Source organism: Rhinolophus sinicus, linkage group LG06, assembly GCF_036562045.2.
Source record: "Rhinolophus sinicus isolate RSC01 linkage group LG06, ASM3656204v1, whole genome shotgun sequence".
NCBI classification, from domain to species: Eukaryota; Metazoa; Chordata; class Mammalia; order Chiroptera; family Rhinolophidae; genus Rhinolophus; species Rhinolophus sinicus.
In genome coordinates this window covers 9,299,146-9,323,176 of record NC_133756.1, presented here as the reverse complement: position 1 = coordinate 9,323,176, position 24,031 = coordinate 9,299,146, and the positions used below count along the sequence as shown (strand labels likewise).

Genomic DNA, 24,031 nt, shown 5'->3' with positions numbered 1-24,031 from the left:
AGCATTGCAAGCATTGCTAAAAAATGGGCTAAGTGAAATCTTCCGATCCGAACAAGTTCTATTTGACCTCATGTATGCTATGCTTAGGAGCTTGATTCTTATCCTGGAGGCCGGGGGTAGCTCTTGAAGAGTGGTAGGGTCACCTGTGCATTCAGAATGGTTACCTGGTCGGCATTTCTTTTAGGAGAGGACTTGGAGTTCAAACTTCTGCCTAATGCACGAGGGAAAGGGAAAGAAATGTATACACTGCACATCTCCTTCTAATTAGGGATGACTGGCCAGCGGCACTTGTTTCTAGTTTATACTGTTTTCTCTAAGGTAGGTCAGGCAACTCTGCATCCAGAGGAGGAAGAAATTGTACCATAAATTGCTCTTGTCTTGCCGGAAATGCCTGGTGAGCTGCAAAGGCCTTGTGTTGTCAGTAGCACTTTTCATTCATTTGGAAACATGCATATATTATATCCAAGAGCAGGCATTGTGGAGCTTTTGCAGTTCCAAAAGTGGAAAGGAATATCACCAATTTATTTCCCTTTCTCAATTTAAAGGAGAAGCTGGTACTGCTTGGTTTAATTACTGCATCCTTTCTATGGCATGAGCCCCTGAATTGTGAGCAGGAGGAGCATGAAGGCTTGTTGATTGGATGCTGTAACATTTGCAGTCCAAGCATTTCAGCTGCTGGCAATTAAATTGCTGTCAGTCCTGCTTTGTGAAAAGAGAAGGCGCGTTCTCTTTGAGCCCAGGAAATGAAGGTCCACTTCATTATCTCCACATACAAGGGTTGACTTTGGGAAGACTGAGATCCTCCTCTCTGCCGTCCCTGTCTCCCCGTTTCCAGTGAATAATCACAGCATTTCACCCCCTACAAGCCAGTGGCTTTCTGTGGAAATGACTGAGAGGATAAATGAGCTACGCAAGCCCTTGCACAGCTCTCTGCCGCCTTGTTGTCACCGAGGAAAACTGTTGTGCTGACTGTATGTAAGGCCAGAGCTTACCTCTTACCAGGAGATAGAAGCGTGGGGTGTGGGCAGCAACACAGGAGAGCCTTGCATAACCAAGGACAGAAACCCAAGCAGTTCTGTTTCCCTTCATCCAGACTTTGATTTTTGTTTGGTTTGTTTTTCAGGGTTTTTGCTGGGTTGCTTTCTTTTGGTTTTTATTTTAAAATCTTTCCTTTAATCCTTTAGGCTTGTGAAATTTTTGCCAAGGGTTCATTTATTCTTCTGGCTATTGTTTCCTGACAAATTTGGAATCCCTCAGGGCCTAGTCTCCCCCCTGCTCCCCCAATTCTCATCCTCAGCAGCAGATACCAAAAATTTTGTAGCCCCAAGGCCCCTCCAGCCTTCTGGCCTGTATAATTTGTATGGGTTTCTCACCCCTCAGTGACCAGTACTGGCTGTGTGCACATATTCACTAGCGCTCCCCCAACCCCACCTCCCCACCCTGTTCTAATCTTCCATGAGTGGCTTAATGTACCGAGAGAAAACCTGGGCAACCTGTTTCCTTGTTGTGTGGGGGTGTGCAGAACTTCCTGCTATTGTACTTTTCCCTTTTCTAAAGTATTAATGCCTCAGCCATAGTACCTTTTCTTTCTTTCTGCCTCCTTCCTTCCTTCCTTCCTTCCTTCCTTCCTTCCTTCCTTCCTTCCTTCCTTCCTTCTTTCTTTTTCTTTCCTTTCTTTTCCACCATACTGCTGCTAGCTGCTCACTTTCTCATATAATCTCCTAAGTATTCTGCTTCTTTTATCTGCTTATCTGGTTTTTACTATGTGAAATGAACTCAAAAATGTGTTTGTTGGCAACTTTGTGAGTTAACTTAGAAAGCAGGAGGTGATGAGGGTTTTGCTGTGAATCCATTGACAGATCCTTGCTGATTGGCTGAACTTGAGCCACGGGGGAAAAAGTCTCAAAAGCAGCCCTCTCTTAGTTGACACTCCCGCCATCCCTCACCCTTTCTCCCTTCATTGGTGGTTTTACTTTCTCTAGGGAGACTCTGAGAAGACGTCATTTTGTGACTAACTACTGCACACATGAACCCTGCCATATTCTCCAGCCTCATCTTTATAGTTGCCCAGAATTGGTTTGGGATGTGTCTTTAAACTCCATCGGCTTTGCTAGTGTAAGAAGACACCATCTTTGCTCTAGTTGGATTTTTGGTCATGACAATGGTAGTTTACGTTTTAATACAGTTGTGTCTCAAATCAGAATGTATGGAAAGCTGAATTTTTGTGAATCGTTCTTTAATATTAAATAGACACCAGGGTAGCGTATGTCTTACCAAGGAGGGCTCCTACCTGGATTGTGATGGTATGATCCAGATAAGTGTGAATATCCGATGTGTGCCCTGTAGTCTCCTAGCCCATGATGGAGAGTTTTTGTGTTATCTTGAATTATGGTGTTATTCACTGGGGTTTGCTTGCTTGATTTGGAGAGGGTAGCCCGAGACTGGGAGTGAGGAGGAGGGAGAAGGAGGGGGAGAGAACTGGAGTGATGGAGAAAGAGAATATGAATAAAAACTTTTCATTACTCTAAATAAAGCTTCTTTGAAGAAGAAATAGATGTATGCACCTGGGGCATAATTATATGACTTATGGTTGTTCAGGATCGGGTTAATATTTCTGATTTCTGTGAAGTGCCAGAAAAAATTGCCGAAGGAAATTCCACCCGTGTCCCCAACCCTATATCATCCCCTAAAAATTTCACTATTACTTCCTAGTTTCTGAAGTAAAATAATTTGCTCCATATTTCCTTTTCCTGTTTCTTTAAACATAATAATAATAAGCTGTTTCTTTACAAATAAAAATCTATCTGCCTTACTTAAAAATATTCATACTTCTACTTCTGGGAATCTATTCTAAAGCAGTAATTCCTAAATAAAGAGCTTTGCACACAATGATGAGATGCTGCTTATTTACTAAAAAAGTGGAAACAGTCTGTATAATAATGAGAAAGTGGACATTGTGTAGCCATTAAAAATATATATTTGATGGGTGAATGGTTCTTTTGTTACTCCCTTCTACTTTCCCCTCCAGCCACACTGAATGTCTGCTCTTCTGTGGATACCATACTTTTTAAGAACAGCTTTATTAAAATATAATGAACATATTAACTGCATATGTTTGAAGTGTACAATTTGATTAATTTTGACGTATGTATATAACCATAAAACCCATTACCACATAAAAGGTATCTATTACCACAGAGTTTCCACCTGTCCCTCTGTGATCTGTCCTTCCCAGTCCCTCCCTGACCCTAGGCAACCACTGATCTGCTGTACATTGTTACAGATTGTCTAGAATGTAAAACTAAATGGAATCATACGTTATGGACTCTTTAACAGAATTATTGAGGTGTAATTTACGTACCATAAAACTCCTTTTGAGCATACAATCAGTGATTTTAGTAAATGTGTAGAGTTGTACATCACCACAATCCAGTTTAACATTTCTGTCACCCCCAAAATATCCTTTGTGCCTATTTGTTCAAAAGTTCCCTTGTGACACCCCCTCTCCCACCCCTAGCTCCAGGCACCCACTAATCTGTCTTCATAAATTTGCCTTTTCTGGACTATTCATGTAAACGGAGTCATGCACTATGTAGTCTTTTGTCTGGCTTCTCTCACTTAGCGTAATGTTCTGACGTTCATCCTTGTTGGAGTGTGTGTCAGTAGTTGGTTCCTTTTATACTGAATAGTGTTCCATTGTGTGGATCTATCATAATTGTTTATCCATTCACCTGTTGATGGATTTTTGGATTGTTTCCAGATTTTTTAGCTACAGATAAAGCTGCTAGGAACATGTGTGTATAAGTATTTGTATGGGCATATGCTTTAATTTCTCTTGGGTATGTATACCTGGGAATGGAATGGCTGGATCATATTGTAGTTATATATTTAGTATTTTAAGAAACTGCCAAACTGTTTTCCAAACAGTTGTACCATTTTTTACACTCCTACTAAAATGTATGAAAGTTCCAGTTGCTCTACATTCTCACCAACACTTGGTATGGTTAGTCTTTTTAATTTTAGACTGTGTGATAGTATCATATTGTGGTTTTGATTTGTATTTCCTTAATGACTAATGATGTTGAGTATTTTTTCATTTTCTTATTTGCTATCCATATTTTTTTAGTAAAGTATTCATATTTTTGCCCATTTAAAAAAAATGGATTTTCTTACATATACTTTGCATATAAGTCGTTTGTCAGATATGTGATTTGCAAATATTCTCTCAGTCTGTGTCTTGTCTTTTCATTCTCCTAGCAGTGTCGTTTGAAAAGCAGATATTAATTTTGGTGATGTCTAGTTTATCAGTTTTTTTTAAATGGATCATGCTTTAGGTGTTACATCTAAGAAAGATTTTCTCCTAAGTATAAGTTTTATAGTTTTAGGTTTTAAATTCAGGCCTAGACTTCTTTTGTACATGGTGGGAGCTATGGATGGAAGGGTTTTGTTATTGGCATATGAAAATCCAATTGTGTGTGCACCATATTTTTTCCATCCTTTCTCCACTGAATTTCTTTTCACTTTTATTGAAAATCAGTCAACCCTATGTTCATAAATCTATTTCTGTACCTTGTTTGGTTCCATTGATTTATTTGTTTATGTTGACATCAGCACCACACTGTCTTGATAACTTTGTAATAAGTCTTTAAACTGGACAATGTAAATCTTACAAGTTTGTACTTTGTTATCAAAATTGTTTTGGCTCTTCTCGGTCCTTTGTATTTTCATATAAATTTTAAAATCATCTTGTCAATTTCTTTTACAACGCCCTCTTTGATTTTGATTGGGATTATGGTGGGGTTGTAGATCAATTTGGGGAGATTTGACAGCCTAATAATAATAGTGAGTCTACTGATCCATGAACACAGTATATTTTCCCATTTATTTAAGTCATGTCTAATTTCTGTAAGCAATATGTTGTAGTTTTTAGAGGACAGATCGTGCTCATCTTTTGTCCAACTTATCCCTAAGTATTTTGTATTTTTGATGCTATTATAATTGATATTTTAAAAAATTCAGATTCTATTTGTTGCTGTTGTGTAAAAATACAATTACTTTTTATATATTGCTCTTGTATTCTGAAACCTTGCTAAACTCACTTTTTCATTTTGGTAGCTTTTTTGTGGATTCCATAGAAATACACACACACACACACACACACACACACACATCTATATGTATGTATATGTCTTGTTGTCTGAATAAAGACCATTTTACTTCTTTTCTAATCTTTTATTACCTTCTATTTCTATTTCTTGCCTATTGCACTGTATTGGACTAGAACATCCAATACAGTGTTGAATAGAAGTGGTGAAAGCGTACTCCTTGCCATGTTCTTGATCTTAGGGGAAGTCATTCTGTCTTTCACCAGTAAGTATGATGTTAGCTGTGGGTTTTCAAAGACGTCTTTTATCAGGTGGAGAAAGTTCCTTTCAATTCCTAATTTGATGTGAATTTGTATCAGGAAAAATGTTGGATTTTGTCACGTGCTTTTTCTTCATTTATTGAGATAATCACGTGGGTCATTGTTTTTAGTGTGCTCATATGGTGAATAACTTGATTGATTTTGAATGTTAACCCAACCTTGTATTCCTGGGATAAACCCCACTTAGTCATGATATATTATCCTTTTTATGTATTGTTATATTTGATTTACTAAATTTTTGTTATGAATTTTTGCATCTGTGTTCATGAGGGATTGTAGCCTGTAGTTTTCTTGTCTTTTGACATCTTTGTTTGGTTTTAACGTCAGAGTAATGCGGTCTGATAGAATGAGTTGAGAAGTTTTCAGTCTGCTTTAATTTTCTAGAAGAGTTGTATAAAATTGGTACTTTTATTATTTAACTATTCAATATAATTGAAGCCATCCAGGCCTGGAGAAATTCTAAACTCCAAATTCAATGAATACGATAGATATGTAGCTATCTAGGTTATCTACATATCTATAGAAAGCTTTGACAGATTGTGTCTTTCAAGGAATTTGTGCATTTTATCCCAGTAATCAAATTTATTGGCATAAAGTTGTTCACAGTATTCCCTTATTGCCCTTTTAATATCTGTAGAACCTGTAGTGATGTTACCTTTCTCATTTCTGATCCTAGTAATTTGTGTCCTCCCCCATACCCCATTCCTCCTTCTTGTCTCTCCTACTAATCAGACTAGCTTTATTTTCTCAAAGACCATTTTTGGTTTCATTCGTTTTTCTCTATTGCTTTTCTGTTTTCTATTTCATTAGTTTTTGCTCTAATCTTGATTATTTCTTCTGCTTTATTGTTTCTTAGATTCCATTTGCTCTTTTTCTAGTTTCTTAAGATGTAACCTGAGGTGATAGATTTGAGACTTCTTTATCTTTCTTTTTATTTATTTATTTTTATTAGTTTCAGGTGTACAAAACAATGTAATAGTTAGACATTTATCATTTATATCCCTCACCCAGTGATAACCCCTCTCCCCCCAAGAGACCCCCTTCTTTTCAAACATAGGCGTTACATAGGCATTTTGTGCTATAAATTTCCCTCTAAATTCTGTTTTAGCCACATTTTACAAATTTTGATATTTTGTGTTTATAGTTTCATTCAGTTCAAAATGCTTCAAAATTTCCCTTTGACTACTGCTTTGACCCTTGATTATTTAGAAGTATGTTATGTAGTTTTCAAATATTTTGGGGGATTTTCTGTATTGTTTTATTGATTGGTAGTTTAATGCCATGGTAGCCAGTGAGCATTGTATGACTTTAATCCTTTTAAATTTATTGAGACCTGTTTTCTGGCTCACAATCTGGTCTAGTCTGGTAGATAGTGCATGTGCGTTTGGAAAGAATATGTGTCCTGCTATTGTTGTTGGGTGAGTGGTCTATCAATGTCAGTTAGGTCAAATTGGTTAATATTGTTCAGATCTTCTATATCCTTATTTTCTATTAATTTCTATCATTTATTTAGAGAAGTAATAAAATATCAAACTGTATTTGTAGATATATCTGTTTCTTCTTACTGTTAGACCAGCTTTTGCTTCATGTACTTTGAAATTATATTATTAGATGTATACATGTTTAGGATTATTATGTCTTCTTGATGAATTCACCCCTTTATCATTATAAAATTATCCTCTTAATCTCTGGTAATATTCTTTGCTCTCAAATCTGTTTTGTCTCATAATAATATAGCCACTCAGGCTTTCTTTTGATTAGTATTAGCATAATATATCTTTTTCCATTCTTTTACTTTTAACCTATTTGTGCCTTTATATTTTAAGTGGATTTATTATAGGCTGCATATAGCCAGGTATTGCTTTTTATCCAATGTGACAGTCTCTACTATTAATTGGAGTGTTTAGACCATTTAATGTGATTATTAATGTGATTGGATTCAAATCTACCAACTTAGTATTTATTTTCTATTCTGTGCGTTCTTTGTTTATTTTATTCCTATTTTGGGGGGTATTTTTTTATTCCATTTTATCTCTTTTTGTTGAATTCTTAGTTGTGGTAAGCAGGATAACGTCCTTCCTCCCCGCAAGGATGTCAATGTATTGATCCAGGAACCTGTGAATATGTTATGTTATAAAGCAAAGAGGAATTAGGGTTGCAGATGGAATTAAGGTTGTTAAACAGCCGACCTTAAAATAGAGACGTTATCCTGCATTTTCCAGGTAGGCACAATTCAGTCACAAGGGTTCTTAAAAGTGGAAGAGGGAGATACAACTATGGAAGGACAGAGAGATGTAACATTGCTTGCTTTGAAGATGGAGGAAGGGGACCATGAGCCAAAGAAAGTGGGTGGCCCCTATAACTGGAAAAGAAAAGGAAACAGATTCTCTCCTAAAGTCTCCAGAAAGGAACACAACCCTGCCAACCCCTTGATTTTAGCCCAGTGATATCTGTGTTGGATTTCTATCCTACAGAACTGTAAGATAATAAATTTGTGTGGATTAAGCTGCTAAGTGTGTGGTAATTTTTTATAGCAGCAATAAGAAAATTAATACATAGTTATAATTCTTCTATAATTGTTGTATAGTTTTACTGGTAGCTATAGAATTTATAGTACACATCTTTAGTTTATCAAGGACTACCTTCAATTGATATTTTACCTTCAATTGATATTTTACTATCAATTGCATAGTATAAGGACCTTACGGCAATATGCTTCCATTTTCTCTTCCCAGCCTTTTGCTGTTGTTGTTATACGTTTTACTTCTACATGTGTTATAAATCCTATTGTATATTGTTATTTTTGCTTTCAACAATCAATTATCTTTTAAAGAGATTTAAATAATAAAAACATATAACAAATTAGTTACTATTTCCAGTGCTCTTTATTACTTTGTGTTCATACAGGTTTTCATTTGGTATCATTTTTCTTTGTCTTGAAGGACTTCCTTTATTATTTCTTGTAGTGTAGGTTTGTGGTGATGAATTCTTTCAACTTTTGTATGCCTGAAAGGTCTTTTTTTCACTGAACTTCATCTTTGAAAAATATTTTCACTGTGTAAGTAATTGTAAGTTGGGAGGGTTTTTCTGTTTTTGTTTTTGCTTTCAGTACTTTAAAGATTTTGTGACAGTGTCTTTTAGCTTGTGTTGTTTCTATTGATAAATCTGCTGTAGTTTTTATGTTTGTTCCTCTATACATAACGTGTCTTTTTTGCTCTGGTTAGTATTATGATTTTCTCTTTACCATTGTTTTTAAGCAATTTGCTTATATTATTCCTTAGTGTGGTTTTCTTTGTTTCTTGTGTTTTGAGCTTGTTGAACTTCTCAAATCTTGATTCAAATGTGATTTTGTAGTTTTCATCAACTTTGGAAATTATTGACTATTGTTTCTTCAAATATTTTTCTGTATTCCACCTTCCCTTAATAACTCCAGTTGGAAGCATATTTGGACACCAAAGTTTGCCCTATCATTTGCCCTGTAATTTGTTAATTTCTTTAAAGTCTTTTTTCTGTGTGTTTTGAATAGTTTCTATTGTTATGTCTTCAAGTTTACTAACCTTTCTTCTCCATTGTTTACTGTGCCATTGAATCTCTACAGTGTATTTTTCATCTTACACATTGTAGTATTCATCTCCAGGAGCTTGATTTGGATCTTTTTTTTTTTTTTAAACATATCTTCCATGTCTCTACTCAATATTTGCAATCTTTCTTACAGCTTCATGAACATACAGAATACAATCATAATAATTTTCTTAATATCCTTGTCTGTTCTGTCATCTGTGTTATTTCTGGGTGTTTTATTTATTTTAATAATTTTAAAGACTTTTTATAAGAGTTTACTTGAACCAAACTGCTGACATATTCCAGGAGGGTAAGATCTCAAATGCTCTGGAGAATAATAGTTTTGCAGCTTCTTTTATGCATTTGAAATTAAGCTGGAAATGTAAGGAAGATTACTTGGAGGTGGGAGAAAGCAAGGTGGGGATTGGATTACAAGGTAGTTAACAAAGTTTTAAATCCTTGATATTTTTCCTCAATATAGGATTTACTTTCCTGCTTCTTTGCATGTCTGATACTTTTTGATTGGGTGCCAGATATTGTAAATTTTTCCTAGTTGGGTGTTGGATATTTTTGTGTCGGTATTCTTTCTTTTTTCTTTTTTTTTAACTTTTATTTATTTTAAGTGTGTTCTTCCAGGACCCATCAGCTCCAAGTCAAGTAGTTGTTTCAATATAGTTGTGGAGGGCGCAGCTCACAGTGGCCCAAGTGGGGAAGCAAACCGGTAACCTCGTTGTTAAGAGCAATGTGCTCTAACCAATGGAGCTACCGGCTGTCCCTGTGTAGATATTCTTGAATCTGTTATGGGATATGGTTAAATTATTTGCAAACTGTGGGATCCTTTTGTGTCTTATTTTTAAATTTTGTTTATGTGGGACCAGAGCTCCATTTAACTTAGGGTTAATTCTTCCACACTATTGAGGCAAGACCTTTCTTAGTACTCTAACTGATGCCCCATGAATTATGAAGTTTTCTATTCTGGCTTTTTGGAATAGGTATTATTTTAGCCCATGTTAACTCTGGGTATTGTGCCGTGTAATCATTTTGGGTAGTTCTTTCTCTGGCGTTGGGTAGTTTCCATACACACATGAGATGGTTAATACTCAGTTGAATACTTTAAGGGGATCCTCTGCAGATCTTTACAGTTCTGTCTCTGCAGCTCTCTCCTCTCCCAGACTCCCAGCTACATCTCTTCAACTCAGGGAGACTGCCAGTTTCTCTCTGGATTTCCTCTTCCTGAGCTGTGGCCTAGAAACTTTCTCTAGACAGTGAGCTGGGGCAGTCATAGGGCTTGTTTTATTTGTTTTTCATTTCTAGGAATTGCTTTTCTTCATGCCTGATGTCAGTGTCTTGAGTGCTGTTGTTTCACATATTTTGTCTGGTTTTCTAATTGTTTCAGATGGGATGATAAATCTGATCCCTATTACTCCATCTTGACTAGAAGCAGAAATCCACCATGTTTTTTGTCTTTTTTTAAAACCTTTTGGCATTCACTTGCTTAACTACTACTTATTCTTCAAGACTTAACTACCAATTATTTTTCTAGGATGGCTTCTCTGATATTCACTTCCCCAGATTGGGCCCAGATGCTCTCCTAAATGTTTGTGCAGTAGCCTAAACTGATTGTCTTTTCAGTCTGAGAGCATGGTGTTTATTGTTCAAATTCAGTCCTTCCAGATATATCCTTGTCTTATCCCCCTGCATCTTTAGTTACTCTTACATTGTTCTCTCTTCTTTTTCATCCAAAAATTTGAAGCATAGCCTACACTTGCTTTCCCTTCTTCATTCACTTGCATTCATTCCTCAGCCCTGTGAAATTTGGTTTCCAAGCTGCTCTTATGGGGGGGTCACCAGTAACCTCACAATTGCCAAGTGTAATGTATTATTTTGAGTCCTCGCTTGATTAAACCTCTCTGCATTATCTCATACAGGTTATAGTTGTCTCCTCTTTCTTGCTATAACTCTTTCCTGTTTTGTTCTTCTCTCTGATCATTCCTTTTTAGTCAATTTTGTGGGTCATTTCATTTGCTCACGTCTTAAACATTGGTATTACCACATATTCTATTTTTGAGCCTCTATTTCTTTTACTTAACTATTCTTCCAGAGCAAGCTCATTTACTCCCATGGCTTCAGCTACTATCTTTGGGAACTTGATTCCAAGTCTGGATCTCTATTTGAGTTTCCCAGAGGTACTTTAGATTCAGTATGTCTAAAACATAACTTGCATGTTATTTCTTAAAGCCACCGTGTAGTCTATTTTAATTTTTGACACTGCTATAGTTAGTCCCCCTCAAACTAGAAACATGGGAGTCATCTTAAATTCTTTTCCCTAAGCCCGAGACGCATTTCAACTTCACAAATACTAGATCCTTAATATTTTAAAATTCATCCCGCAGGGGGAATTTTCAGTAATGGTGGCAGAGTAAAGTGGTCTTCTGAACCTCCTCCCCCCCAACAGATAATAATTATAAAATACGTAAAAAGTATATTTAAAGAAACTGAAAAGGATCCAAAAGCAGACAGAAGCTAGAGGAGAGTTTACTCTTTTTTTTTTTTTTTTTTTTGAGAGTTTACTCTTGTATAACTGCAACTGGAAGTGATAAGAACTGTGAGTTTACAGCGTTTTAAAATTTTTGCCTGAGGGCATTCACCAACCCCTACTTCAGAGAAAAGTGGCTGTGGAAAACCTCAGTCTTACTTTTTTATGGTGGCAAAGAACAGAATTTAGGATAGAAACATTACCCAGAAATGTAAAGGGAGGAGCCCTTGAAAGTAAGAAAGCTGTAAAGGAAGGTGAAACCCATAACCTAACTATAAACCCTGCTAAAATCCCTGGCTGACCCTCTAAATTACACCTGCATGGGGAGATTCAGGAGGGCCTGGTGAAAAAGCAGGCAAGGGTCAGAGAGGCAGAGTTCTGTCTTTGAAAGACAGAACTGACACCGTTCGTTACCTTTTAAACGATGCGTAGCTCAGGTGGCAGAAGTCTGAAGTCTTACTGACTTGAGGTGTCAGAGGACAGAAAATTAGGGAGTAGTCTCCAGAAGTAAAGAAAGCACAGTCAGAGCAGGCCCCAGATCTGAGCACAATCTATGGCCAAATTTTTGGCCAATCATCAGATTACATAAGAAGACCTGCAGGGGACCAGGCTAAAAAAGCAGCTGCAAGAATTACTCAGACATATCAGTTGCTGCATGTTGCAGGGGAAGCGAAGTCTACAGTTTAAGTCCAGATAAGTTACTTGCCTATTAGAAAAAAAAATACCCCAAACAGTCCCAAGGAAAATATCGTAGAATCCAGAGTTACCACATGTATTAGATAAAATGTTGTCTAGTATTCAAATAATTATTAGATATGCAAAGGAATAGGAAAGAGTGACCCCCATATTCAGAGGGCAAAAAAAACCCCAGTCAATAGAAACTGACTCTGCGTTGATTCAGATGTTGGAGTTAGTAGTCAAAGACTTCAAAAACTATATAAATCTTGTAGAAGGAAACACCGGAGACTATTTTTGTGATCTTATTGCTGAATGAATGAATAAATAAATCACGAAAAACATGAAACATAAAAGGAAAATTGATAAACTGGAGCTCATCAAAATGACAAACTTTTGCTATTTAAAAGACCCCATCAAGAAAGATGAAAAGTCGCGGCTCAGTTAGAGTGTGAGCTCGGCAACGGGGCTGCCGGTTCTATTCTCACATGGGCCAGCGAGCTGCACCCCCTGCAACTAGAATGAAGTCAATGAGCTGCTGCTCAGCTACCCAGTGGCCACGTGGCTCAGTTGGTTGGAACTCAGGCTCTCAAATACAGGGTTGCCAGTTCGACTCCCGCAAGGGATGGTGGGCTGCGTCCCCTGCAACTACAACGGCAACTGGACCTGGAGCTGAGCTGTGCACTCCACAACTAAGATTGAAACAACATGACTTGGAAAAGTCCTGGAAGTACACACTGTTCCCCAATAAAGTCCTGTTAAAAAAAAAAAAAAAAAGACTGGGAAAACGTATTTGCAAATTAAATACCTAACAAAGGACTTATTTCTAGAATATATAAAGAGCACTTGTAACTCAGAAAACTAATGATAAAGCAAAGGATTTGAGCAGATTGTCCACCAAAGATGTCCAATAAGTACATGAAAAGATGTTCAACATCATTAATCATTAGGAAAATGCAAGTTAAAACAACAGTAAGATGTTACTACACACCTCAATAATGGCAAAATCAAAGATTTCCTACACCAAATTCTGGCAACATCATAGAACAACTGGAATGCTGACTCTGGTGGTGGGACTATATAATGACACAACAACTTTGGGTAATTGGCAATTTATTAAAAAGCTAAAGGTACACCTTCCATATTCCCAGGCAATCTACTCATAGGTATTTACCTAAGAGAGATGAAAGGATATGGTCATACAAAGGCTTGTAGAGGAATATTTATAACAGCTCAATCTGTAATAGCCCAAACTGGAATCAATGCCAATGTTTATCTGTTGGTGAATGAATAAACAAATTGTGGCATATTCATATAACAGAATGCCACTCAGCAGTTGTAAGGCCAGAATTATTAATACACATAGCAACATGGATGAATAGCAAAATAATTTTGCTGAGTGAAAGAAGCCAGACAAAAAAAGAGTACATTCTGTGTGATTCCATTTATATAAAATTGTAGAAAATACAAACTATAGTGAGAGGCAGCAGAGCAGTGGTCTCCTGGGGAGGAAAGGGGATTACAGAGGAGCGTGAGGAATCTTTGGATGTGATGGATATGTTCATTATCTTGATTGTGGTGATGGTGTCACAGGTATACATATACATCAACATTTTTCAAATTGTACACTTTAAATGTGTTCAGTTTACTGTATGTCAATTATACATTAATAAAGTTGTAAAAAATGAAGAAAGATTTAAATAAACTTAACCAAAGAAAATATATGACTGGCCAATAAACACATGAAAAGATGTTCAACCTCATTAGTCATCGGGAAAATGCAAATTAAATCACAGCGAGATACCATTAGAATCACAAAAAATGAAAAGACTAAGATAATCAAGTATTGATGAAGTTCTCATGCATTGCTGGTGGGAATACAAAATGATACAGCCACTTTGGATAACAATTCAAGTTTCTCATAAAGTTAAACATACACTTACATGTATATCAATAAATACCTCCAAGTATTTACCCATGATAAATTAAAACATGTTTATAGAAACATTTGTATTCAAACATTTATCGCAGCTTTATAAGAGCTGAGGACTGAAAACAACTTAAATCTCTATGAATAGATGAATGGATAAATAAATTTTGGTATATCTCTATAATGGTATTCTACTTGGTAATGAAAAGAAAGGAACTACTGATATACACAATCACGGATGAATCTTAAAGACGTTATGTTGTGTGGAAGCAGCCAGAAACAAAAGTAGTATGTATAAGGTTCCTTTGATATGAAATATAAGAAAGCCCAAACTAACTAATGGTAACAGAAAACCAATCAGTGGTTGCCTGAGCCTGAGGATGGAGGCAGGAATTTGCTGCAAAGGAACATGAACCAGCTTTTGGGGCTGATTAAAATGTTCTCTCACGATTGTGGTTACATGGATGTTTACACGTGTCAAAACTCATTGACTTCCACATTTTAAATGTATGCAGTTCATTTTATGTAAATTACACTTCAATTAAGTTGATTTAAAAAAATCCATACTACCGCCTTTGTTTAGCCACTCATCATTTCTCATTTGGATGAACCCAGTATCCTCCTAAGTGGTATTCCGGCTGTTGTCGTACTTCTTCAAACACATAATCTAGGCAGCAACCTGAATGATCCATGTAAAACAGAAGCCTGACCCTGTCACTTCCATGCATACAACCATCTAATTGCTCACCATTACCTGGCTCTGTAAAATAGCATATACTGTCTTTTTTTGTCTGGCCCTTGACTGTCTGTCTTTCCAGCTCATCTTTCCTTACTTGCTGCCTTTCGCTTTGCTTATGACTCCCAGTTCCCAACACGCCATTTTAATCTCAAATCTTGTGCCTATACTCATCTCTCCCCTCAGTCTTTGTTTTTTTTTTTTTAATTGGGGAAGGGGAACAGGACTTTATTGGGGAACAGTGTGTACTTCCAGGACTTTTATTTTTTCCAAGTCAAGTTGTTGTCCTTTCAATCTTAGTTGTGGAGGGTGTCGTTCAGCTTCAACTTGTTGTCCTTTCAGTCTTAATTGTGGAGGGCGCAGCTCAGCTCCAGGTCCAGTTGCCGTTGCTAGTTGCAGGGGGCGCAGCCTGCCATCCCTTGTGGGAGTAGAAACCGGCAACCTTGTGGTTGAGAGGATGCACTCCAACCAACTGAGCCATCCGGAAGGCAGCTCAGCTCAAGGTGCTGTGTTCAATTTTAGATGCAGGGGGCAGAGCCCACCATCCCTTGCGGGACTCAAGGAATTGAACTGGCAACCTTGTGGTTGAAAGCCCACTGGGCCATGTGGGAATTGAACCGGCAGCCTTCGGAGTTCGGAGCACGGAGCTCCAACCGCCTGGGCCACTGGGCCAGCCCTCCCCTCAGCCTTTTGTCTTGTGAACTCAGCTCGGCACTGTCCTCCTCCAGCACACCTTTATTTGAACCATCCTTCTTCTCATGCTCCCTTTCTCAGAGAGAGAGAGTTAGAATTAAATACTCTCAGACTGTGTTTGTTTGCTTCATAACTTTTATACCATTATGGCTTATTATGTTTTAAGTTCTCTCTCCACTAGATTGTGCGCTTGTTGAGCATAGTGGTTACGATTTTTTCATATTTAGGATCCAGAAGGCCTGCTCCATAATAGGTGGTTAATAAGTATTTGGAAAATAATTGAATATAAATGTTAAGTGAGAAAAGAAAATGAAAGTACTATACATAGTATGACTGTTACTATTCTGTTTTAAGCAAAAAACTGCATAGAAAAAAAGGACTGGGAACATTTATATCAACGTTTTAATACCAGTTTGGATGGTGAGATTAGTTTCTTTAATATTTTTGACAGTTCTTCATTTAAAAATATTTTATATATGATTATTTCATGAGACATAACCTAAAAAACGGGCTTTATAACTTTTGCTTACTCAATTGAATTTTTGCATTTCTTTAGGTTCACAAGGCAGTCACAGTTTCCAGTCCTCTGACTGGGGAGATTCCTGTCTGGTCAAAGAATGTATTGGTCCAGCCTGAGACGTCAGAGGATCTGGGTACTACGACTAGTGCTCAGCAAGTAAAAAGCCCTGAGAAAATCGAGATTGCTACCCCTCTGCCAGTGGCTCCCTCCTACAGTTATGCTACCCCGACCCCCCAGGCGTCATTCCAGAGCACCTCTGCACCACACCCAGGTGAGGCCCTTTGCTTCTGCCCATGGAGATAGGATGGGAAAGTGGAACATTTTATCCAAGTTTCCCTTTTAGTGGAAAGAAAGGAGGGAGGCTTGACTTTCAATACTGTAGGTTAAGAGAAAAAAATAATCCTGTAAGTGTCCCCGTATTGATAGGATTTGGGGCTCTTGATCCTTTTCTCAACAGGGAAATTTTTGTGGGAATTTATGAGGCTCATTTTCCCAGAGCTAGATTCCACTGTGCCTGGGATTTAAAGGCACAAGATTCAATTAAGTAATGTTCAAGGAATCCAGCAAACAGGCACTGGGAAGAAGGAGTTGGGTCTGTGCACCGATTTGCTTTCTGAACAGCTGGTTGTAGATCAGATATTTGTCCCTGATTTTGACAGCGTCTTTATTTTTTAAAGCAACCATAGAAAGGAGATTTATACACAGAATGTTGCCCTAACAAGTCTGTGCTTCAGAGTGCTGCACTAAGGTGTGAGGAAGTCATGGTTTATCATGGAAACCAAGCTGATGTTAATTTCCCTGAAAAAAATCAACAGGGTGAATCAAAGCCAGTGAAAATGGAGTTTTGCCAGATTTTAATTTCCTCTGGTGGTAACATAACAGGAAATTTTAGGGTTTCAATCCGGTGGCATTAATGTAATTTTTTTATTCAGGCAGAATGCCTGTAATTTTTGGTGCTACATTATATTTTTTGTCCATTATACTTTCTCTGAGTATAGTGGTTTCCTCCCCTCCCCTCCCCTCCCCTCCCCTCCCCTCCCCTCCCCTCCCCTCCCCTCTCCTCTCCTCTCCCTCAGAGTCACTTTAGAGAATTCTTGTTCCACCTCCTAAAGGGTGCTAAATGGTGAAGCATCCGTAATGGATGGTTTTCTTTCTCCTGAAGTGCAGTGTTCCCAAGCAGACAGATAAATGTCAAATTTTGTATTTGTCTAGGAAGCCCTTCTCACCTTCCAGTCTTGAAATATGGTTGGACCAGCCAGTTGTTTGCTTTAAGCTCTCTAGGTCCTAGTTTTCATACCAAATAAACAATTATTGTCAGAGAAATAAGGTTTATATAATCAGTGGTTTTCAACAACCTACAAATATTTTTGGTTGTTACAACTATGGAGGAGAGGTGCTACTGACATCTAGTGGGTAGAGGCCAGGGATACTGCTAAACATCTTAGAGTACACAGGACAATTTCCCCCACAACAAACAATTATCTGGTCCAAAGTGCCAAGGCTGAGAAACCCTAACGTGTAGGAAATAGCTCGTGAGTAGTATAAAGACAGTATATTCTAGCTATTAGCTGATGTGGTGTTGCAAAAATGCTAAAGTAGTTCAGAAAGTAAATCAGTTTCAACAGAAATGGTCTGGGAAGACTTCTTGGAGACAAGACTGGCTTTGAGCTAGAAACGAAGTACTGTATTTAGAGTAAAGAAAGCACACACCCTAATTGAAGGAAGCAGCTTTAGCAAGAGTAGACCATGGCTTCCATGGACACAAGAAAGAAAATGACTATAACTAGAGCCACAATTGGGTAGGAAGGGCGAGATGGTGTGATCAGATAATAATGGTTCTCTAATACCAACTTAGGAGTTTGGCCTTAAACATGGTGTGGGAGGAGGGGTCTTGAGGGGGAAAGTAACATGGTGGGTGAGGATTTTAGAAAAACTAATGATGGTGGTTGTATAAAAAGACAGAATGGATTAGAGTGGCGAGAGCTAGCAGAGGGAAGAGCAATTAAGATTCTTGGAATAATCTAAGCCTGTGGTTGTAGAAGCTAGAATGTAAAGAAATTAAGGCTGGCCTTCTGACTGACACTTGCCTTTTCTTCTAGGAACTTTATATATGTATTTTATTAGAAAGTTATCAGCATAAAGATGATCCTTGAAATAGAGTTGAACTCTTAATTATTGATCTCTGTAGAAAATACTATATAAAGAGGGTTTAGGGATTGACAGTAGTTAAAATACAGTGGAGAAAAACTCAGAGAGAAAGGAAGGAAAGTAGAATAATATGGTGTCCTGGTTAACAAGAGTTTGAAGATGGAGACAGTCGGCAGTGTTAGATGTTACAGAGGTGAAGGATGACGGTTGAGAAACAGCTTTAGGTTTTCTAAGAAGCAGTTTGTTAATGACCTCGAAAGATGATTTGCAGTGGGAAAATGGGGGTGAAATCAAATTTCAGGGGATTAGGGTGGATAAATAATGAAGAACTGAAGGCAGTAGCTGGATATTGTTTATAAAAGAGATTTGGCCACAAAAGGAAAGAGAAATGTGATAAGTTGGATCTAGTTTCTTATCTCTTGTATATTTTCTTTGTTTCCAGTTATAAAGGAACTGGTGGTATCTGCTGGGGAGAGTGTCCAGATAACCCTGCCTAAGAATGAAGTGCAATTAAATGCGTATGTTCTCCAAGAACCACTTGAAGGTAAAACATCCCCTTACATTTTGATAATGTTTTAATTTTTAATGATATCTGCATACCTCAGCTCCTTTATTCATCCCAGCAATCCTGTGAGAATAGGATATAGCATGCACTTGCACAACTGATGTGAAGGTAATACCATGTTGGAGAACATAGGATTTGATGTCAAGCCTGGGTTCAAATCCCAAGTCAGCCGGTCATTAGCTGAATGATTTTAAGCAAATTATTTAACTTCCCTAAGTTTCCTTTTTTTTTCCCCTCAGTGAAATGAGATTAATAATTCCTATTTCATTAGATTACTTTAAGGGTGAAATGAAATGGTATATAAGGCACCTACTTCAGTGCCTAGCATATAGCTGATGCTCATTAAATATAAGTTGTATTATATCCATTTGAAACAGGAAGAAACTGAGACTCAGGTTGACCTCTTTATTTTGGCTAACCAGTAAATAGCAGGTACAGAACTTGTAGAGAAGTTATTCAAGACAGACTACTGCTACTACAGATTTGTTACTTAAAAAGACAGACCCCATGTGATATACAAAATTCAAATTTATAAAATATAAATTAGGGGATGATTAATTCATTATTTAAGAAAATTTTTGTAATGTGAGTTTTCTTTTCACCTTTGAAGTATACATTAACATAGCAAAGTCTGACTTATAAACACATACATATTCTTTTTTTTTTTTAGATTTTATGGGGAAGGAGAACAGGACTTTATTGGGGAACAGTGTGTACTTCCAGGAGTTTTTCCAAGTCAAGTTGTTGTTCTTTCAGTCTTAGTTGTGGAGGATGCCGTTCAGCTTCAAGTTGTCATTTCAGTCTTAGTTGTGGAGGGCGCAGCTCAGCTCCAGGTCCAGTTGCCATTGTTAGTTGCAGGGGGCACAGCCCACCATCCCTTGCGGGAGTCGAGGAATCGAACCGGCAGTCTTGTGGTTGAGAGCCCACTGGCCCGTGTGGGAATCAAACCGGCAGCCTTCGGAGTTAGGAGCACGGAGCTCCAACCACCTGAGCCACCAGGCCGGCCCAATATTCTCTTTAAGACTCTCTCTGACATGAAGTGAAGCATAGTTTGATGAACAATGATGGCATTGGGTCTATATTACTCTCATTTATAAGGTCAGTTAAGTAGAATGTTATACTATATTCAGGATGGGACCCCTCCATTTTAGGTACACATGTTTCCAATACCATATTTCTACTTTCTGGACCCAACACCAAATAGTGTATTTATGCAAAAAGTACTTTTTCAGAATCTAAATGGCCTTTGTTCTTTATTTCTGCCCTTAAATTGAGTTTTATCAATTCATTTCACCTTCCTCTAGAGAAGCGTTTTCCTTTTTTCTTCTAGTGGTAAATTAAGGTGAATGAGTTTGGTGGCCTTTGAAGATGGAGGTGAGGAAAGAACCTCCAAGAGTTGCACTTGCTTCCACTCTTTGTGAAAGATATGCTGGGCTCTACTGTATTTTCTTTCTAACCCCTATTTGCATGTACATTTCTGTGAGTTAATATTGCCTTGTAGATCAGTATTCCAAAACACATCAGTTCAGAAACTGGTTCTTTCCAATTCTCCTCTCCCCAGCTGCTTCAACCTTTGATCAGACACACGAAGTGGATGGTTTCAAACTTGCAAAGGTTGGGGACGATGAGGCAGGATCAGCTCTGCCTGTTCTTCATTCCCCTGCTCTCCTGTGGCAGCCCCTAAAGCACCTCTCAGGATCCTTCTAGGGCTTAGAGGCAGAGTTTGCAGACCACTACCCCAAATCATTAAAACCAGCATTCTGCCTAAGAGACCTATGCTTACTCACTCATTCCTGCCCTTGGGTAAAGTTCTGGCTGTAAGGCATAATTTAGCCCGAGCTTTTCTGTCTGGGGAATAGTGTCCTTTTTGGAAATTTGTGTTGTTAGCCTTAGATATTATAAAATTGTCAGTTCTCAAACTGTTTTCTGTGTGGAAAATAATTTCCAACCACAGGTGGAAGGAAAGTAATTTCTTAGCACTTGTCCTGCTTCTGCTTCTTCCCTGCCCTGTACCTAACCTAACTTCTACATACACATTTGTGAGAGCTTCCTGGGGCTGACAACTGGCCAAAAGAAAACTAGTATTTTGGAGAGGAAGGAAAAGTAATCGATTTTATATTTCAGGCTTATAAAAGAAAATCAGGTCTTAAGATGAAGGCTATCTTGGAATTAGGTTCTATGTAATAACTTTAACTTTTGAACTCTGAGATAAGAAATGACCATTCTAAGTATTTGAGGTCTCTGATTCTTCCTTTTATTTTTCACTTTTGGGTAGTAACTTAAAGTAAACCTTCCTACCAAGTCCCATTCTCCCCTAGCCAGACATGCAGTTTATTCCAAAAAAAATTTAAGACCACTTTTACTGGGGAGAGATTCCATTTCTAATAGTAGATACAGGATTCTATCCTTGCTATCCCCAGTCATATAGTCTGAGCTATGAGTGAGGACCATTTAATGCTTCATTTGATCTCAATTAATTTCATTGGGGCCTGTTTTAAGTGGGCCATTTTCTACCTCCTTCTGCAGGGTGTTATTTAGCTCAGCAGGAATGAAGTAGCTCTTTTAACCCACCAGGCTGTGATGACCTCGGTGAGATAGGCATTGTTAGTGCTCTGTAAAAAGCTATTTTTGAACCATGTTATTTAGAAGTCATTGCTGTTCTTTGTTGCAAAAGAAGTTTTGCAAAAAAATGGCCTTTGTTCCCAATGAGTTCATCTGCAGTAGTTGGTAGGGCATGTGCACATCATAAGAAACCTGGTATTTTGAGGGAGGATTGGCCCTGAGCAGGGTGGGTATTGGGGCAGGAATGAGCATTTCTGGGAGAGTAGAAGGAGCCCTGACTGTAGCTGAGTCAGCAGAATCCACCCTTTCTTTCAACAGAATGTTTAGTTTCCCTATAAGCATTGGGCTAAAATCTTAAAAAGTAAGGCCTTGTCAAGATTCAGAAGAGACTTGTTATTGGCGGGCTGTGTGGCGGCTCTGTGCGTAGGTGTGTGTTTTGATGATTTTTGTAACTGCCCTTCTATAGGAGAAACCTACACCTACGACTGGCAGCTGATTACTCATCCTACAGACTACAGTGGAGAGATGGAAGGGAAACATTCCCAGATCCTCAAACTATCCAAGGTGAATTTGCTTCCTGTCATTTGCAGGCTGGGGCAGAGGTGTTGACCATTTTAAAAATTTATAGTGTAGAATTTTTTGTTCACACTTAGTCAGGAACAGTCTTTCAGAAGTGAATCCTCCAAAAGTCTTGACTGGCTGACATCCAGTATTTGTTAGTGTATGATTCTCCAATTTTCATTTATGATGAGAAGACTATATAAGCATGGTGACGAATAGCTGAAAATACACACTAAACAGCTTTTAAGGGTAACAGAAGGATTTTAGAATTTGGGAGATAAGCTAGGTTATTTGTGGCCACATGCCTATGTAAATTGTCTGAGTTTTTTTGAGATTCAGTATAGTTAATAAGAGTCATAAAAATGTTCATATTCTTTGGCCAAGCAATTAATTTCTTTCTTCCTTTCTTCCTTCCTCCCTCTCTCACTCCCTTCTTCCCTCCCTTCCTTCCTTCCTTCCTTCCAACTGTTCATTGTGCAATAGTTATGTGGCAGGCATTGGGGATTTATCAGTGAGTTGATTGTAACCTTAGCATTCAAGGACAATAGTCTAGTGGGTGACACTGACTGGAAGCAGCTGATTATAACATGGGATACACTCGGTCATTGCAGTGGGTATTGAAGCCCCGGGGAGTTAAGAGTAGATTTCTTGGAGTTTGCCTACTTGGGTCATGAGAGGTGACTAACTTTCTGGGTAAAGATAATACCCTAAGCAGGGGAAGCAATAGGAATTGTATGTGATTCAGCCTGATTAGACCCTATGGTCTGAGCAGAGCAATGGTACAAGTCAGTTGGAGAGATGCAGGGGTCAGATTGCACAGAGCCTTTGTAAGGACTTTGACTCTTTTTTTTTTTACATGCTACTGATGTTTATTTGAGAGAAGTGATTTTCAAAAAATTTTTTGACAGAGAACAATAGTAAAGAAATACATTTTAAATTGAGACTAGTACACACAGACATACATGTATACATACACACACTCCATAAAACAATACCGTTACATGTGATACAATCTTGTATTTTCTATTCTATGCTACTTCATTTAAAAAAAAAAAAAATGCTGGTAACCCACTAGTTGAGGACTTTGACTCTTATCCAGGGGGAATATGGAACCTTTTAAAGGTTTTAAGCAGGAAAAGACATGTTCAGATTTTCAGCTGGGAGACTAATGAAGAATCTGTTAGCAAATGTAGGTGTGAGATGATAATAGCCTGAGTAAAGAAAAACTAAATAAAATAAAACCTAAAAACCACTTGTTGAGCTTATACCATGTGCTAGAAACAGTGCTCGTTGTTTTATGCAATTTTTTCATTTAATCTTCATAACAACCCCAAGATGTAGATCTCAGTATCTGTTTTACAAATTACAAAACTAAAAACTGGGAAAATAAAGTGGTTTGGCCAAAGTTCATAAAGCTATTAATTTGTAGATTTGAACTGGAACCTTGTCTCTAAAGCCCATGCTTTTAACAACTGTGCTGTGATGATCGGTTAAAAACTGAGGTGTTGGCAGTGTGAATGGAGACAAGTGAGTGGATTTCAGAAATATCATGAAGGTCGACTTGATAAGATTTGGTGATCAGTTAATTGGGTGGAGGTGTTGGGAGAGAGAAGTCAAGGATAATTCTAGCCTTTTGGCTTAGGCCTCTGGGTTAGATGTTGGTGTGAATGTGGTGATATTCATCGAAATGAGGAGCAAGAAAGAGGAGCAAGTTTGGGGGTGGTTTGTAGGTGATTAATTCATTTGTGGACAGAGTCAGTCTGAGGTCCCTGTGAAACATTTAAGTGGAGGTGCCCAGTCAGTAGCTGGGGGTACAGGGCTGGAGGTCACAATACAAGTCTGGGCTAGAGAGGTGAATTTGCGCACCGACCTCAAATAGGTGACAGTTGAAACCATGGTAATAGATGAGATCATCCAGAGAGAGTGTGGGGAGTAAAGAAATAAATGGGCAGTGATTGGAATCCCAGGGAACATTGTCATTAAACATATGGAAGGAGGAGGAAACTGAAGGAAATGAGGAGTGGGCAGGAAGGTGAACGCCAAGGAAGGGAGAGCATTGCAACAAGAAGAAAGTGATCAAAAAATGCTATATACAGTCAATTAGCAATTACCCAAATAA

General features: G+C 38.0%; 1 protein-coding gene across 3 annotated transcripts in view; it reads left to right on the top strand.

The window, feature by feature from the left end:
• KIAA0319L (KIAA0319 like) overlaps window positions 1-24,031 on the top strand; it is an 87,233-nt gene that overhangs the window by 35,032 nt on the left and 28,170 nt on the right. For all 3 annotated transcript variants that reach the window (XM_019726497.2, XM_019726495.2, XM_019726494.2), the window contains exons 4-6: window positions 16,113-16,347; window positions 18,667-18,768; window positions 21,818-21,915. In XM_019726497.2, coding sequence (XP_019582056.2) covers window positions 16,113-16,347; window positions 18,667-18,768; window positions 21,818-21,915 — 435 coding nt within the window. The remainder of the gene's footprint in view (window positions 1-16,112; window positions 16,348-18,666; window positions 18,769-21,817; window positions 21,916-24,031) is intronic.